Below are 15,250 nucleotides of genomic sequence, written 5' to 3'. Positions count from 1 at the left end.
CCACCATGCCCAGCTAATTTTTTGTATTTTTAGTAGAGACGGGGTTTCACCATGTTGACCAGGATGGTCTCGATCTCTCGACCTCATGATCCACCAGCCTCGGCCTCCCAAAGTGCTGGGATTACAGGCTTGAGCCACGGCGCCCGGCAGTTTTTGTGTTTTTAGTAGAGATAGTTTTGCCATGTTGGCGAGGCGGGTTTTGAACTCCTGGCCTAAGGTGATACGCCCACCTTGGCCTCCCAAAATGCTGGGATGACAGACATGGGAGAGTTTCTGACCTGTGTGAGCTGTGACCACAGGGGGGTGCCCCACATGCTGAGCAGGAACCCAGGCCGGGACTGCCTCAACTGTACCCCCTGCCACAGTTGAAACCTCCTGTTCTGTGGGTGACGGGTGTGAGTGGTGAGTCAGGAGGGGCTGGAAACCCGAGAGCCAGGGCTGTGGGGCCGGGGCTGGTCCGCCCTGCCCAGGCAGTGGTGGTCACCAGGGCTGCCCTCTGTGGTTTCGCACTGACCTGGACCCTGTTTCATCCGGTGCCATTTAACCCTCCACGGCCACCCTGGTTGTTGTAGGCAGAGAAACCGAGGCCCAGAGAGGGGCCACAAAGCACCACACACAGGGGCTTCCGGCAACAGAAACTCGTCCCTGTCCTGAGGCCAGAGGTCCTAGGTGAAGGTGTCTGCAGGGCCGTACTGCCCCGGAGGCCCCGCGAGGAGCCTTCCTGCCCCTCACAGCTGCCAGCGGTGGCTGGCGCCCTTGGCCTGTGGGTGAATCTCCCCTGCCTGCCTCACCACCGACACGTGGAGCCCCTGTGTGTGTGCATTTCCCTCTGCTTTCAAGAACCGGGACACCCTGGATAGAGCCCCCCACACTCCAGAATCGCCTCATCTTAACTTACTGTATGTGCAGGGACACTGCATCCAAATAAGGCCATTCACAGGTCCCGGTCAGGACTTTAACACGCTTCTGGGGGGAAACACACAATTCAACCCACAACCCCCACCAGAGCAATCAGAGCATCTCAGCCCTCACCAGGCGTCCTGGAAGGGGCTCCCTGTCCTCGTCCTCAGATGGAGCTGCCTGGCTACCTGCTGGGGCTTCAGCTGCCCCCATCCCCATCAGGCCACCGCAGCCTGCCCAGAAGTAAAGTCCCGCTGAACTGGGGGAGCTGCCTGCAGGTTCTGAGTGCGGCCGTTCCTTCAGGACCCACGCAGGAAGCCCGTGCCCTCCCTAGGGTCAGGCTCATGGCACCGGCACCTGAGGCGGCAGGGCAGGGCAGGAGACGTGCCCCCTTCTTGGCCAGTCACACAGGTGGGGACGAGGCGGGAGCAGGTGCCCACACAGTCTGTGCAGGGGTGCCACCCTGCTGTGCCTGCCGGCCCCTGCCTGGGCAGGCCCACCCACAGTCGAAGGCAGGGGGCCGCCGTGTGGTTCCCAGAGCCGCAGCCCCATTCCCTCCCCGACCTGGATGTCCTCCTCACAGGTCTCCACCGGGAACCTTCTGGTCATCCTGAGTCGACACTACCAGGATGTCTCCTGCCTGCAGTTCACCGGGGACAGCAGCCACTTCGTCTCGGGGGGCAAGGACTGCCTGGTGCTGGCTTGGAGCCTCTGCAGGTCCGCGCCTTGCGAACCCGGCCTGCACCCAGGCTCGGGCAGGGAAAGGAGGCACCAAGGCCCCTGGCGGGAAGGGACTTCTCTTGGGGGCTGGAGTGCAGAGGACGGTGTGATCATCCCAGCTGTCCTGGCTGCCCATGTTGGGGTGTGGTTTGTCCCGGGGGCTGTGGGGACCCAGGCTTGAGTTTACTCAGGTGAGGCAGGCCAGGCTGCTGAGCGGAGGCAGGTGTGCGTGTGAGGTGGGTGCTGGAGTCTTGGGCTGCTGGGGCCCCTCCCCTCCCTGCCTGCTGACCGCCCACCCCGCGCCACCCAGCGTGCTGCAGGCCGACCCCTCCAGGATCCCGGCACCCCGGCACGTCTGGTCTCACCACACGCTCCCCATCACGGACCTGCACTGCGGCTTTGGGGGCCCCCTGGCCCGGGTGGCCACCTCCTCGCTGGACCAGACGGTGAAGGTAGAGCCACCCCCGCCCCTCCATCCCCCCACGGTCCATGAGCAGAGCCCAGCGGCCGCAGGTCCTCAGCCAGGAATGCAGGAATCGCCTCCTCCCCCTCCTGCTGTCAGAGCTCCAGACAGCTTCTAATCCCCCGGTGCTCTGAGCCCAAGGACGTCCAGGGAGGGTGGACCTGCAGGTCTGCCAGCCTGGAAATTCCCACTCATTCACCGTTTCTGGCCTGGCTCCCTGGCCAAGCCAGGGAATTGGAGGGCACTGCTAACCCTTGAGTCATGGCTGGTGGTCCTGGGAGGGAGACCCAGGGCTCATCAGCCGGAGACCAAGCTCTGTTTCAGCACAGCCATGTCCCCTAGCCCCCCAGACCCACAAGGTGACGGCTTTCACCCAGAGTCCCACGCCCCAGGACCAGAGGACAGCGGACGCCTGACCTCCCTGGTGCCCCTCTCTGGATCCCTGTTCCCACGGGGTCCTCGGGTTCCCCGGAGTTGGGCCGAGCCCCACGCCCTTTGCCCGCCCGCAGCTGTGGGAGGTCTCCTCGGGGGAGCTGCTGCTCTCCGTCCTCTTTGACGTGGCTATCATGGCGGTGACCATGGACCTGGCTGAGCACCACCTGTTCTGCGGGGGCAGCGACGGCTCCATCTTCCAGGTGGACCTCTTCACCTGGGTGAGTGCCTCGGGCGGGCGTTGGGCTGCACCGTGCCCTGGGCTGCGCCGTGCCCTGGGGCTGAGGGCGTCGGGCCTGCTGCTCACACCCGTCTCCGTCTTTGCAGCCGGGACAAAGGGAGAGAAGCTTCCAGCCAGAGCAGGACCCCGGGAAGGTCTTCAAAGGGCACAGGTGGGGAGCTGGGGGCACAGGTGGGATGTGGGCACGGGGCGGGGGCTCTCTGGCATGTCCTGTCTGGCGCTGACCCCCGCCTGTCTGTCCAGGAACCAGGTGACCTGCCTGTCGGTGTCCACGGACGGCAGCGTGCTGCTCTCGGGCTCCCATGACGAGACCGTGCGGCTCTGGGACGTGCAGAGCAAGCAGTGCATCAGGACTGTGGCCCTCAAAGGTGGGCGCGCCTCTGTGCTCAGCCCGCGTCCATTGCAGGGGGTGTGGAGGCGAGGCCTGGGGATCCCGGGGAAAAGGCCTGCAGGACCTGGGGTGGGGCCTGGCTGGGGGTCGGGCCTGGCTTGCTATGGGGCGGGGCCTGGCCGGGATGGGGCGGGGCCTGGCCGGGATGGGGCGGAGACTGACTGGGGGACTAGCCGGGTTGGCGCGGGGCCTCGCTGGGATACTGTGGGCCTGGCCGGGGGCGGGGCCTGACCACCGCGCCCCCCAGGCCCCGTCACCAACGCCATCATCCTGCTGGCACCCGTCAGCATGCTGAGCTCAGACTTCAGGCCCAGCCTGCCGCTGCCTCACTTCAACAAGCACCTGCTGGGCGCCGAGCACGGGGACGAGCCGCGCCATGGGGGCCTCACCCTGCGCCTGGGTCTCCACCAGCAGGTACAGCCCCCAGCAGGGAACCCCCACTGCCCTTTGGTCTCCGAAGGCCCCCCGGCCTTCCCGCCACTGGAGATCTGACGGTCAGCCAGGTCCTTCTGCAAAGGACTGATGGCCATATTTTGGGCTGTGAGGGCCAGAAGGCTCACGTCTGGGTTGCTGAAGGTGCAGGAGCATCCGTGGGGGCAGCGAGGGGGTAGGGCCCGGGTGGCTGCGGGTTTCTCCCACGGGGACTCGGGTCAGCCTCTTGGCCTGGCCGAAGTCACGCCCTCCCTCCCTGCAGCTCAGCACCGTCCCATGTCCTGTGCGGGTATCCCAGTGGGTTCCCGTGCCTTCTGGGGATAGAGTGGCTTCCAGAATACTCCCACCCCCCAGCCCCAGAACCCTCACAGAAGCCATTGTGGTGGGCTGGGTCGGGCTGAGGGGTCCTTGGGCCTGGGGAGGCTTCCCAGCGTCTCTTCCCACCACAAGCCCCTACCTTCAGGAGCCACCTGCGCCCTTGCTGTCTCACGTCCCTGTCTGTATCCCTCGCGGGCCCTGGCGCTTGGCACTTCTCCCCACGCACTCTCCTCTCACCTGAGTACAGATTGATTTCTTATCTGAAGGGTGCCCGCCAGCCCAGCAGGCCCTGCACCGGGAGGCGCCGTGATCTCCTTCCTCCTCTCTGTGCTGTTCAACAGAGTGACACTCTGTCTTCCTGCATACCGGTGGGCACCTGGGTGGGCACGCATGGGACCTCCACTGTCTGGGCATCTACAGGCTCCCCGGACCACGAGGAGGCCAGGAATACAGGCTGGACTGACTACTAACAGGGTGTGTGCAAGGGGGGCGCGCCTCTGTGTTCAGGAAGTGCCAGAACCTTCGGAGTGAAAACTGGCCTCCAGAAGCATGGAGTCAGCGCCACGCTTGGGTACCCTCCCCAGAACCCCTCCCCAGCTGGCCTCAGTGGGATTCCGGAGGCAGCCAGGCAAGGCCATCAGTAATGCCGCCACCTTTCTCTGGCTGCCCCACCTGGCTCCCTCCCTGCCGTGACAGTCGCTAGCCCTCTGTGGCCTCTGTTCCAATCCAGCTGACACTGGGGTGTCGTCCTGTCCCACGAACAGGCGCTGAGGTGCCCACGGCAGAGTGGGCGGAGGAGTTCCTGACCTCCGACCCCCCACAACAATGTCCCTTCATGCAGCTGGTCCCTATGCACAAGGCAGGGACCTCGCTGGGCCTACAAAGACCTCCCCACGGCTGGAGGTGCTCACTGTCCACCCGGCCGTGTCCCGGGGCCTTCCCAGGTTCACTGGTCTTTCCAGCCCTGGCTGAGGCCCCCCATCTATGGTGTGGCCATCTGCACCCCCATCCACAACCCCAGAGACTCCTTGGGTGCAGTCGTGAGTGGATCTGAGGTGCTGGGTGCTGGCTGCATGGCCAGGGTCAGGGTTGTCGTCTTCAGGCTGGAGGGACGTGAATGCCCCGGCCTCAGTCTCCCCTTCTGTCTGTGGGCGTCCCTGTGGTCCCTCCCTGGCAGAGTGGCTGCCCATGCTATTGGGGGGTGGCATGGGCAGATCGTGTGGTGTGTGGGTCAGGACACGCGCCGAGGTCACGCGGCCCCCTGTGTTGCAGGGCCTGGAACCCAGCTACCTGGATCGCACAGAGCAGCTGCAGGCAGTCCTGTGCAGCACCATGGAGAAGGTGGGCGGGGTCTCCGGAGGGCGGGGTCTCCGGAGGGCGGGGTCTCCGGAGGGCGGGGTCTCCGGAGGGCGGGGTCTCCGGAGGGCGGGGTCTCCGGAGGCTTACCTCCGAGGCCGAGGTAAGCCTTGCCCGGTGGGGTGAGCGCACCCCAGGCCACCTCTGCCCTCTGACCCCCACTTCTCCCACAGAGTGTGCTCGGTGGCCAGGACCAGCTGCGCGTCCGCGTGACGGAGCTGGAGGACGAGGTGCGCAACTTGCGCAAGATCAACCGGGACCTGTTCGACTTCTCCACGCGCTTCATCACGCGGCCGGCCAAGTGAAGCCTGGAGACCCCACCCCACGCGGCCCGGACTCTCCCCGGTTCTGCGTCCCCATCACTGGGCCGTTTTGGCGTCTTGCGGGACACGTCACGTTGGTGTTAGTCTGTTTTTCACAAAAGATAATGAAAAGCTGCTTTCCAGCCTCCTCGTGTCCGAGTGTGCCTGGGTGCTGGGCACAGCTCCGCTCTACCCTGGGCCCAGCCCAGACCCCAGGTCCACTCGGCACCCTCGGTGGGGGGCGGAGGCCTCGGCCAAGCTGGGCATCGGAGGCGCGGCTTTAAGATGGGTCCAGAGCAGCTGCGGGTCTCAGACTGGTCCGTCACCCCAGGGCCTTTGCTTGGAGGGAGGTGGCTGGTGTGGACGGACGGGCCTGGGGATGTTAGGGGTGGATCCGACTGCCAGGGTTGAGGGGTTTCCTGGAGTACAGCGCCCAGCTCTCCGGGAGGCTTTCAGGGTCCCTGGTCCTGGTGGGAACCCGGCGCTCGGGACGGCAGGAGGAGGGAGCTGGTGTGGGCAGGGCCTCGGAGCACTGGCTCCGCCCAGGGTGTCCCTCCCGTGCCTTGAGGCCTCTGCTGGCTTCCCCAGGGCCCGGCCGGAGCTGCCCAAACCACACCCCAGGGCGGTTTTCTGAGCAAAAGGTGCCCTGGCCTCCTCAGTCTGGGGTACCTTGTCCATCCAGCAAATGTGGCCACTGCAGGTTGGGACCCTCCAGTGGGTCGGGGGCAGGTCTGGGGGTGGTGTCCCCTTCTGAGCAGGTCTGGAGAGGGAGTTGCCCCCCCCACACAAACACACCATGGGCTGTGCTTGCGGGTATCAAGGGCTTGAGGGGGGCTGGGCCCCGCCACCCTGGGGACACTGAGTGCCAGCACCCGGAGCTCAGCACAGACAGCCTGAATCTTCCAGAAAGCTGCCCCCAACTGCCAGTCCTGCCTAACGATCCAGAAAATCCGTGTGATTTAGCGGGCATAGTAATGACTTCAGCTTTGAGCCGGCCGCCAACGCTGAGTTCATGCTTTTAGGCTAATTTGTGTCCTTGTCCCCTCTACAGGGCTCTGAGCCCTCTCGGCTGGCGGCCTGGACACGCTGCGTCAGGGAGGCTGGGCGGTCAGCCGGCACCAGCATCCACCCGGCTGCTCAGAGCCCTGAGAGCCCCTCAAGGGTCCTGTGCCTCCTGGGCGCCCGCCCTGCAAGGCGTGGTCCTGCCTGCAGGGAGCGCACAGGTTTGGGGTGAGGCAGCTGAGGGTTGGCTGATCTCTCTGGGATTGTACTGTTCCCCTGGGGCCTTTCCCATGGCCCCTGCCCCCACCCAGCACCACTCAGGACCCCCAGCCACCAACTTGAGGTGGTCGCTGGGGGTCCTGAGAATAACCAGGGTGTCTCTACAACCTTGTGGCTGGTGCCAGGGCTGGGGTGAGGGTGTGTGCGCAGCCATAGAAGTATGGCTGCCGCGGCCACAGCCGCTCAGAGAACCCAAATCAAGCTGGGCATTAACATACAGGCCACTGCACATCTGCCTGCATCCACAGGGACATTGGGGTTGAGGCCAGCTACCCCCTCTGTGGGCTGCAGACAGCGGGCAGATGAGAGCACCACAGGGCAGGGCCCGGCTGCCCCACCCACCTCGGGACCTAAAATTGCCCGGTGGCCTCAGACAGCCGGCACCTGGCTCGGACTCGAAGTTCTTGTCTGTAGAAAGGGGGCGTTCCCGGTGGGCCTGCCAGGAGCCTCCGGGAGGTGGGGGTGGGGGGAGGCAGGAGCTCACACCTCAGGCCTGGCGTCTCCCACCATGTACCCTGCACAGCGGGTCCTCGGACACCAGTCCCCTGGGTGCCTCTTGACCCTGTCTCCCGCGCCCTCATCACACCGGGGCCTTTAAGCACATGGGCCTCGGTTCCTTCCTGTGTTGGAATTGACGGGCTGGTGCAAGGGAGGCAGTGGAGATCGTCGCTCTGTCCCCCTGGGAGGCCCCACAGATTCAGAGGCGTGGGTGACGAGAGGGGACGCTGGTGTGCACAGGTGACCTGGAGGCGGTGGGACTCGACTCCAGACCACAGCAGGGGGCCCCTGTGCGTGGTGGGGGCATCTGCTAGCAAACCCGGGGAGCAGAAAACATCGTGGGCGAGGAGGCAGAGAAGCTACAGCCCTCCCGAGCCCTGGTGCGGACGTGAAATGGGGCATCCACTGTGAAAATAGCCAAATAGCCTGGCAGGTTCTTTTTTTTTTTTTTTTTTTTTTTTTTTTGAGACGGTGTCTCACTCTCTCTCCCAGGCTGGAGTGTGCCGTGGTGTGATCTCAGCTCACTGCAACCTCCATCCCCCTAGGTTCAAGCGATTCTCCTGCCTTAGCCTCCCAGGTAGCTGGGATTATAGGCACCTGCCACCACACTCGGCTAAGTTTTGTATGTTTAGTAGAGATGGGGTTTCGCCATGCTGGCCAGTCTGGTCTCAGGCCGGGCATTTTGAGACAGCCAAAAAAAAAAAAAAAAAAAATTGCATTAAGGTTGGACCCAGCGAGTCTACACTTCTGGGTGCATGCCCAAGACAGTGAAGAGCAGGATCTTGAAGCGATCCACACACGGAGCTCACAGCAGCTCCATCCCCACAGCCAAAAAAAGGGGTAATAAAAAAAAAGGGGGAGGTAGCCAGGTGTCCATCAATAGATGGATGGGCCAGGACAACATGGTCCTCTGCACAGTGGAATATTATTCAGCCTTGAAAAGGAAGCGGAAGGCCTGTGCAGTGCCTGACCCAGTAATCCCAGTTCTGTGGGAAGCTGAGGCAGGATAATCGCTTGAGCACAGGAGTTTGAGACCAGCCTGGGCAACATCTCTGCCAGACCCAGTCTTTACAAAAGCTACGAATTTTAGTTAGCTGTGGTGTGTGCCCGTGGTCCCGGCTACTTGGGAAGTCGAGGCATGAGATGCAGTTAAAAAAAAAAAAGGCTTGGACACAGGCCACAGCCTGGATGCACCTTGAGGACGTCACGCTCCGTGAGAGACACCAGACATAAAAGGACAAGTCCTGTCTGATTCCACTAGTAGGAGGTCCCCAGAGTCACCAGATTCACAGGGACGGAAGGTCGGATGGGAGGCGTCAGGGCTGGGTAGAGGACGGGAAGGGAGTGTTCCTTGGGGACAGAGTTTCAGTTTGGGAAGATGAGAAAGTTCTAGAGAGGACCGTGGTGAGGGCTGCACAGCATTAAGTGAGCTTCATGCCGCTGAGCTGTGCACCTAGAAATGGCTGAGACGGCAAATTTCAACATGGAGAAACCCCGTCTCCACTGAAGATACAAATCGGCCGGGCATGGGGGCGCATGCCTGTAACCCTGCTACCCGGGAGGCTGAGGCAGGAGAATCGCTTGAACCCGGGAGGCGGAGGTTTCGTGAGTGAGATGGCGCCACCGCACTCCAGCGTGGGCAACGAGACTGAAACTCGTCTCAAAAAAATTTTTTTTATATTGTGGTAAAATAGTCATAACATGAAATTTGCCGCTTTTTTTTTTTTTTTTTTTCTCTTGTTGCCCAGGCTGGAGTGCAGTGGCGTGATCTCGGCTCACTGAAACCCCCACCTTCCGGGTTGAAGCGATTCTCCTGCCTCAGCCTCCCGAGTAGCTGGGATTACAGACACACGCCACCACGCCTGGCTAATTTTTGTGTTTTTAGTAGAGACGGGGTTTCACCATGTTGGCCAGGCTGGTCTCGAGCTCCTGACCTCATGATCCACCCACCTCGGCCTCCCAAAGTGCTGGGGTTACAGGTGTGAGGCACCTTGCCCAGTCATAAAAAATGTTTAAAAAACACCCTCCATGCGTCCACTTGTTCACATGGCAGCGGGAAGTAGGAATGTCCACTGTCACCCTTTTACAGATGGGGAAACTGAGGCAGGGTACGAAGATGAGTTCCAGGAGGGTGGACACTGTCTCTGATCCTAAGAATTCTTGCTCCTTAAAGGGAACGGACCCGAGGGAGGGACGGGGCCCCAGTGGTCCCTGAGGACGCCAGGACCCAGCACCTCCCGAAGATCTAGGGAGAGGACCCCTTGTCCTGCTTCCAGGACACCTGATCAGGTGGCTGGAGGGGGTGGCCTGCGGGTTCCTGGAACTGAGCCCCCAGCCCTCCCTCCCCAGTCGTCTCAAAATCCAATCCGTTGTCCCAGCTGGCACTTGGCATTTTCTTCACAGCATGGAGGATCTTTTCCTCCTTCCTCAGCGTTGCCTCCAAAAGGAGATGGGGTTTGCTGTGTGTGTGTGAAGAAAAATCACTGGAGTGTGGATCCATTCATCAGAGCTGAATGTTCCCAGCACAGCGGCTGCTCTGCTGCCCTTGGGGATCTGGGGAGACGCCGGACACCCGCGGGAGGACGGGATGAGGACTGCCCCGGCAGGGAGGAGGTCCACTGCTGGATGGATGCGGCCGGTCCCCGTCTATCAGGCGCCTGCGGGATGCCAGGGCCCCAGAAGGCCCCCCCAAACCAAGGCTTAGAGGACACAGGCAAGCTTGGGGACAGGTAGACAGCGGGGCGCTATGGAAGGTTCTGGAGCACTGGAGGAGGGGAATGTGAGCAAGTGTCCTTGTCTGGGCAGGTGCCTACTGTGTGCAAGCCTGGAGACGGAGCAGCAAGCCAGCCCCCCAGAGCTGAGTGGAAGAGACGGTCACTAAATAAGAAGGGAATGAACAAAAAGACCGTGGCCTGTTACGGAAACCTGTGAGGGCCGGGGCGTGGGGAGTGGTGCTTCCGGCATCTTCTCAGTGGCAAGCAGGGAACGTTTCTCAGGGCAGGGCATTTGGCACGGGGCTTTGAGGGTTGAAGCGGAGTTCTGCAGCCCAAGTTGCCTGCCCACTGCTGGGGGCAGATCAACTCTACAGGTTCCCATCTGACATGTCTGCCTCAGTTTCCCCAGGCTGCACTGGATGTGAGAGCCCACCCCTGGGCGGGACTGGTTAGAAACTGACCTCTCCCTGGCCCGGCGCGGTGGCTCACGCCTGTAATCCAAGCACTTTGGAGGCCAAGGCGGGCGAATCACCTAAGGTCGGGAGTTCAAGACCAGCCTGACCAACATGGTGAAACCCCGTCTTTAAAAAAAGAAAGAAAGAAAGAAACTGACCTCTCCCTGGAAGTGCGCGGCAAGCATGACTCCACTTGAGCCTCAACTTCCCCACCTGAGCAGTGCTCGACGTTCGTGGAGGGGGTCAGGAATCCTGGGGAGGAACGCGGTGGGCGTCGGGGCCAATTTTAATGCGCGGGGTCCTTTCCCGGCACCCGCCCTCGGTCTGTGGCCTGAATCGGGGCGGGGATGGGCAGTGGTTAGGAGTCCCCAGCCCCCGCCGGGTGCCACCGCCGCCGTCCGCGAGCAGCCGCTGGGAGGCCGTTTCCCCCGCGGCCAGTGCGTGTCCCGCTCCCCCCGCGCGGCTGCTGGCGCTCGGGAACCCCGGGGCGGCGCGGGCGGACGCAGACGGCGGCCCCGGCAGGGCGCGGAGGGAGCGTCGGATCCGGGTCTCCCGCCCACCCGCGGCCCGCGGCGCCGGCAACTTTGCGATGGAGTTTGTGCGGGCGCTGTGGCTGGGCCTGGCGCTGGCGCTGGCGCTGGGGCCCGGGCCGGGGCCCGCGGGGGGCCACCCGCAGCCGTGCGGCGTCCTGGCGCGCCTGGGGGGCTCCGTGCGCCTGGGCGCACTCCTGCCCCGCGCGCCCCTCGCCCGCGCCCGCGCCCGCGCCGCCCTGGCCCGGGCCGCCCTGGCGCCGCAGCTGCCGCACAACCTGAGCATGGAGCTGGTGGTCGCCGCGCCCAGCGCCCGCGACCCCGCCTCGCTGGCCCGCGGCCTGTGCCAGGCGCTGGCTGCTCCGGGCGTGGCGGCCCTGCTGGCCTTTCCCGAGGCGCGACCCGAACTGCTGCAGCTCCACTTCCTGGCGGCCGCCACCGAGACCCCCGTGCTCAGCGTGCTGCGGCGGGAGGCGCGCGCGGTCCTCGGAGCCCCGGTACGCGGGACGCCGGGAGCAGGGACCAGGGGCGCCCGGGGCGGCGGCGGGAGTCCCAGGGGCGCCCAGAGGCGGGGTGGGGGTGCCGGGACGCTGGACGGCCCCGGGGCTCAGGGATGGGGAAGACCCGGGTGTCCCCCGAGCCAGGGAGCCGGAACGCAGAGGCAGAGACCCAGGGACAGGGACCTAGACGCTGGCTTGAGAGCGCGAGAGACGCCCCTGGAACGCCCCTTCCCAGCGCCCTGGTGATGAAGACCCCGCGTCTGCCTACTGCGTGCCCACAGACCCTTCCCTGGTCCCCGGGACCACCGGGTCCCCACGGGACTCCAGGCCGCTGGAGTGCTCAGCACTCTCGGGGTGCAGTTTCGGGGTCTGCAGGTCTGGGTCCCCCTCCTTTCAGCATTCTCCCCGTCCCCTCCCAGAGGCCCTCAAGATCCCAGAGCAGCCGGGGTCCCTCCGGCCCCCACCCCATTCCCCCCACCCCGCCGCAGCCTTCAAGTTCCTCTCCTCTAATCCCACCCCCAGGCCCAGGTCCCACAGGGAAACGGAATGAGAAGAGAAGGGAGGTTGAGGCCGGGCGCGGTGGCTCACGCCTGTGATCCAAGCACTTTGGAGGCCAAGGCGGGCGGATCACCTGAGGTCGGGAGTTCAAGACCAGCCTGACCAACATGGTGAAACCCCATCTTTACCAAAAGAAAAAAAAAAAGAGAGAGAGAAGGGAGGTTGACTGGGTGCTGGGGACCCTCTGCCAGGGCCCGCTGTGCCCCAGAGAATAGACCCCTTCCCATGGCCAGCAAGGAGGTCCCAGCTCTGGACATGGGGGCCTGGCTGAGCTCTAGGACCCAGCTCCCCTCCTTCCCCACCCATGGAGAAGCCCCTCCGGCCCCTCCTCCTCCTCAGGGAGGGAGACCCTGACGCTAGAGGGGGGTCTTTTAGCCCAGCTCTCCAGGTGTCAGGGGACCCCTGTCCCCCCACCACCCTAGCTAGGGCTGAGATTCGAGGCCCAAACCCAGGCCGGGGGCGCCCTCTGCTGCCGCCTCCAGGAACTGCACCGCCGCAGGCCGCGCGTGGGACCCACCCAGCATCTCCGACACTGGCCTGGGCCCCTGGAGACCGAGCCACAGCCCGAGCCCGTCCCCCAGCGCTGGGCACCCTGCTTCCACCCTGGGAAGCGCCTCGCCCACCCGTGGGGCCTGGCAAAGCTCTCCCACCTTTAATCCACTAAGTGAAACCCCAGGGCCAGGCGCAGTGGCTCACGCCTGGAATCTCAGCACTTTGGGAGGCCGAGGTGGGAGCTCAGCCTGGGCAACATAGCGAGACCCCATCTCTACAAAAAATACGAAAATTAGGCAGGCGTGGTGGTGGGCCCCTGGAGTCCCAGCTACTCAGGAGGTTGAGGTAGGAGGCTCGCTTGAGCCGGGGAGGCAGCGGTTGTAATGAGCTGTGATCTCACCACTGCACTCCAGCCTGGGCAATAACCCAGACACGGTCTCAAAAAAAAAAAAAAAAATCCGGAACTTTCTGGATGGCACTGGGCACAAGGGGGCCCCTTGGCCCTCCGTGTGCCTGGCACGGGGCAGTAATGTGTGAGGGGATGCTACCTGGTTTGGCTCTAAGCACAAGGCCATCGGTGGCCTCACCTTTAGGGAGCCATGGCTCTTGGCCCCAGAGGGGCTCCCAGGCAGGTGGGGGCCAGCTGAGTTTGGGATATAAAGGGATCAGGGAGGGACCCGAGGCTGGAGAAGTTCCAAGCCGGAGCGTGGGTTCTGCCTGGAGGATGGAGAAGTCTGAATAGAGGAGGAGCAATGTGCTTGGGTTTTGAAGGGTGTATAGGAGTTGGTGGGCATAGAGGGAGAAAGGTATTCAATCTGGGAAATGGCATATGCAAAAAAAAAAAAACCACACACACACACAAAAACAAAAAAAAAAAACACACACACACACACACACACACACACACACACACAGGGTGAGCCCATGACAAGGGTAGCTGGAGTCAAGAGAGAAGGGCCTAGAAGACAGGCTGAGGCTGAGCCTGGTGGGGATGGTGATGGGGAGCCATGGAAGGGTTTAGAGCAGGGCTGGGGTTGGGGGAGGTGGAGGGGAGGTGCGGCCATCTGGCTGGCATCTCCTTACGGATCACGGGCTGCTGGGGTGGGAAGGGTGTCGTGGGGTGGAGATCACCGACCCTGACTGTGGCCTCCCCTCCCCCAGAACCCATTCCACCTGCAGCTGCACTGGGCCAGCCCCCTGGAGACGCTGCTGGACGTCCTGGTGGCCGTGCTGCAGGCGCACGCCTGGGAGGACGTTGGCCTGGCCCTGTGCCGCACCCGGGACCCCGGCGGCCTGGTGGCCCTCTGGACGAGCCGGGCCGGCCGCGCCCCACAGCTGGTCCTGGACCTAAGCCAGCAGGACGCCGGAGATGCGGGGCTGCGGGCACGCCTGGCCCCAATGGGGGCACCCGTGGGGGGTGAAGCCACAGTACCTGCGGCAGTCCTCCTCGGCTGTGATGTTGCCCGCGCCCGTCGGGTGCTGGAGGCTGTACCTCCTGGCCCCCACTGGCTGTTGGGGACGCCACTGCCACCCAAGGCCCTGCCCACTGCGGGGCTGCCGCCGGGGCTGCTGGCGCTGGGCGAGGTGGCACAACCCCCACTGGAGGCCGCCGTTCATGACGCCGTGCAGCTGGTGGCCCGGGCGCTGGGCAGTGCCGCACAGGTGCAGCCGGAGCGTGCCCTCCTCCCTGCCACGGTCAACTGTGAGGACCCGCAGCCGGCCGGCCCTGAGTCCCCCGGGCGCTTCTTGGCACGGTGAGTGGGGACCCTGCTTCACTTGGGAAGGTGTCCAGGCCACGGAGTCTGCGCCACCCGTGGGTCATGAAGGGCACGGTCAGGCCGGCATGGTGGCTCACGCCTGTAATCCCAGTACTTTGGGAGGCTGTGGCAAGCGGATCACCTGAGCTCAGGAGTTTGAGACCAGCCTGGCTAACACGGTGAAACCCCATCTCTACCAAAAAAATACAAAAAAGTTAGCCGGGCGCGGTGGCACACACCTGTAGTTCCAGCTACTCAGGATGCTGAGGTGGGAGAATCACCGGAGCCCGGGGGCCCAGGCCACAGTGGGCGGAGATGGCACCACTGCACTCCAGCCTGGGCGACAAGGTGAGACCCTGTCTCAAACACACAAAGTCAAGATGCTTTGCCGATGGACGTCTCAGGTTCCTGGAAGCAGCGCCCACCCAGGGAACTATCCCAGGGAGAGCAGTGAGGGAGCTGAACTGGGAGGGAGGGAATGGGTCTCTGGCTGAGCCCTGGGTGAGTTCCAGGGAATGAACAACTGCTGGAAACAGGAAAACCCCGCTGGGCACTTGAGCACTGCCACTGGCTTCAGGCACCGGGTGGGGTGGGGGCGCAGCCACGGCATCTGGGCATGCATGCCCCAGGGTCAAGGGATTTATTAGGATTGGAGACACACTTGTGTTCACACTTGTCCTCACGATACTGAAAAGGGTGTGACCAGGTGTGGTGGTTCATCCCTGTAATCCCAGCACTTTGGGAGGCAGAGGCGGGTGGATCACTGAGGTTGGGAGTTGGAGACCAGCCTGGCCAACAGGGCAAAACCCGGTCTCTACTAAAAATACAAAATCAGCCGGGCGCAGTGGTGCACGCCTGTAATCCCAGCTCCTTGGGAGGCTGAGGCAGGAGAATCACCTGAACCCGGGAG

General features: G+C 63.6%; 2 protein-coding genes across 2 annotated transcripts in view; both read left to right on the top strand.

The window, feature by feature from the left end:
* The window catches only part of WDR18 (WD repeat domain 18), a 13,813-nt gene extending 8,115 nt beyond the window's left edge, over nucleotides 1-5,698 (top strand). The window contains exons 3-10 of the mRNA XM_017514469.2: nucleotides 1,484-1,617; nucleotides 1,931-2,072; nucleotides 2,593-2,736; nucleotides 2,843-2,907; nucleotides 3,000-3,124; nucleotides 3,395-3,561; nucleotides 5,170-5,238; nucleotides 5,427-5,698. Of these exons, the coding sequence (XP_017369958.1) occupies nucleotides 1,484-1,617; nucleotides 1,931-2,072; nucleotides 2,593-2,736; nucleotides 2,843-2,907; nucleotides 3,000-3,124; nucleotides 3,395-3,561; nucleotides 5,170-5,238; nucleotides 5,427-5,558 (978 nt within the window). The 3' untranslated portion in view covers nucleotides 5,559-5,698. The remainder of the gene's footprint in view (nucleotides 1-1,483; nucleotides 1,618-1,930; nucleotides 2,073-2,592; nucleotides 2,737-2,842; nucleotides 2,908-2,999; nucleotides 3,125-3,394; nucleotides 3,562-5,169; nucleotides 5,239-5,426) is intronic.
* Nucleotides 5,699-11,079: 5,381 nt separating this feature from the next.
* Nucleotides 11,080-15,250, top strand: part of GRIN3B (glutamate ionotropic receptor NMDA type subunit 3B) — a 13,385-nt gene continuing 9,214 nt past the window's right edge. Inside the window, exons 1-2 of the mRNA XM_017514458.2 lie at nucleotides 11,080-11,530; nucleotides 13,745-14,337. Of these exons, the coding sequence (XP_017369947.1) occupies nucleotides 11,093-11,530; nucleotides 13,745-14,337 (1,031 nt within the window). The 5' untranslated portion in view covers nucleotides 11,080-11,092. The remainder of the gene's footprint in view (nucleotides 11,531-13,744; nucleotides 14,338-15,250) is intronic.

This window comes from Cebus imitator, unplaced genomic scaffold (assembly GCF_001604975.1).
Source record: "Cebus imitator isolate Cc_AM_T3 unplaced genomic scaffold, Cebus_imitator-1.0 Scaffold524, whole genome shotgun sequence".
Classification (NCBI taxonomy): Eukaryota; Metazoa; Chordata; class Mammalia; order Primates; family Cebidae; genus Cebus; species Cebus imitator.
Note: the sequence above shows the minus strand (reverse complement) of the source record. Positions and strands in the feature narration are given on the sequence as shown.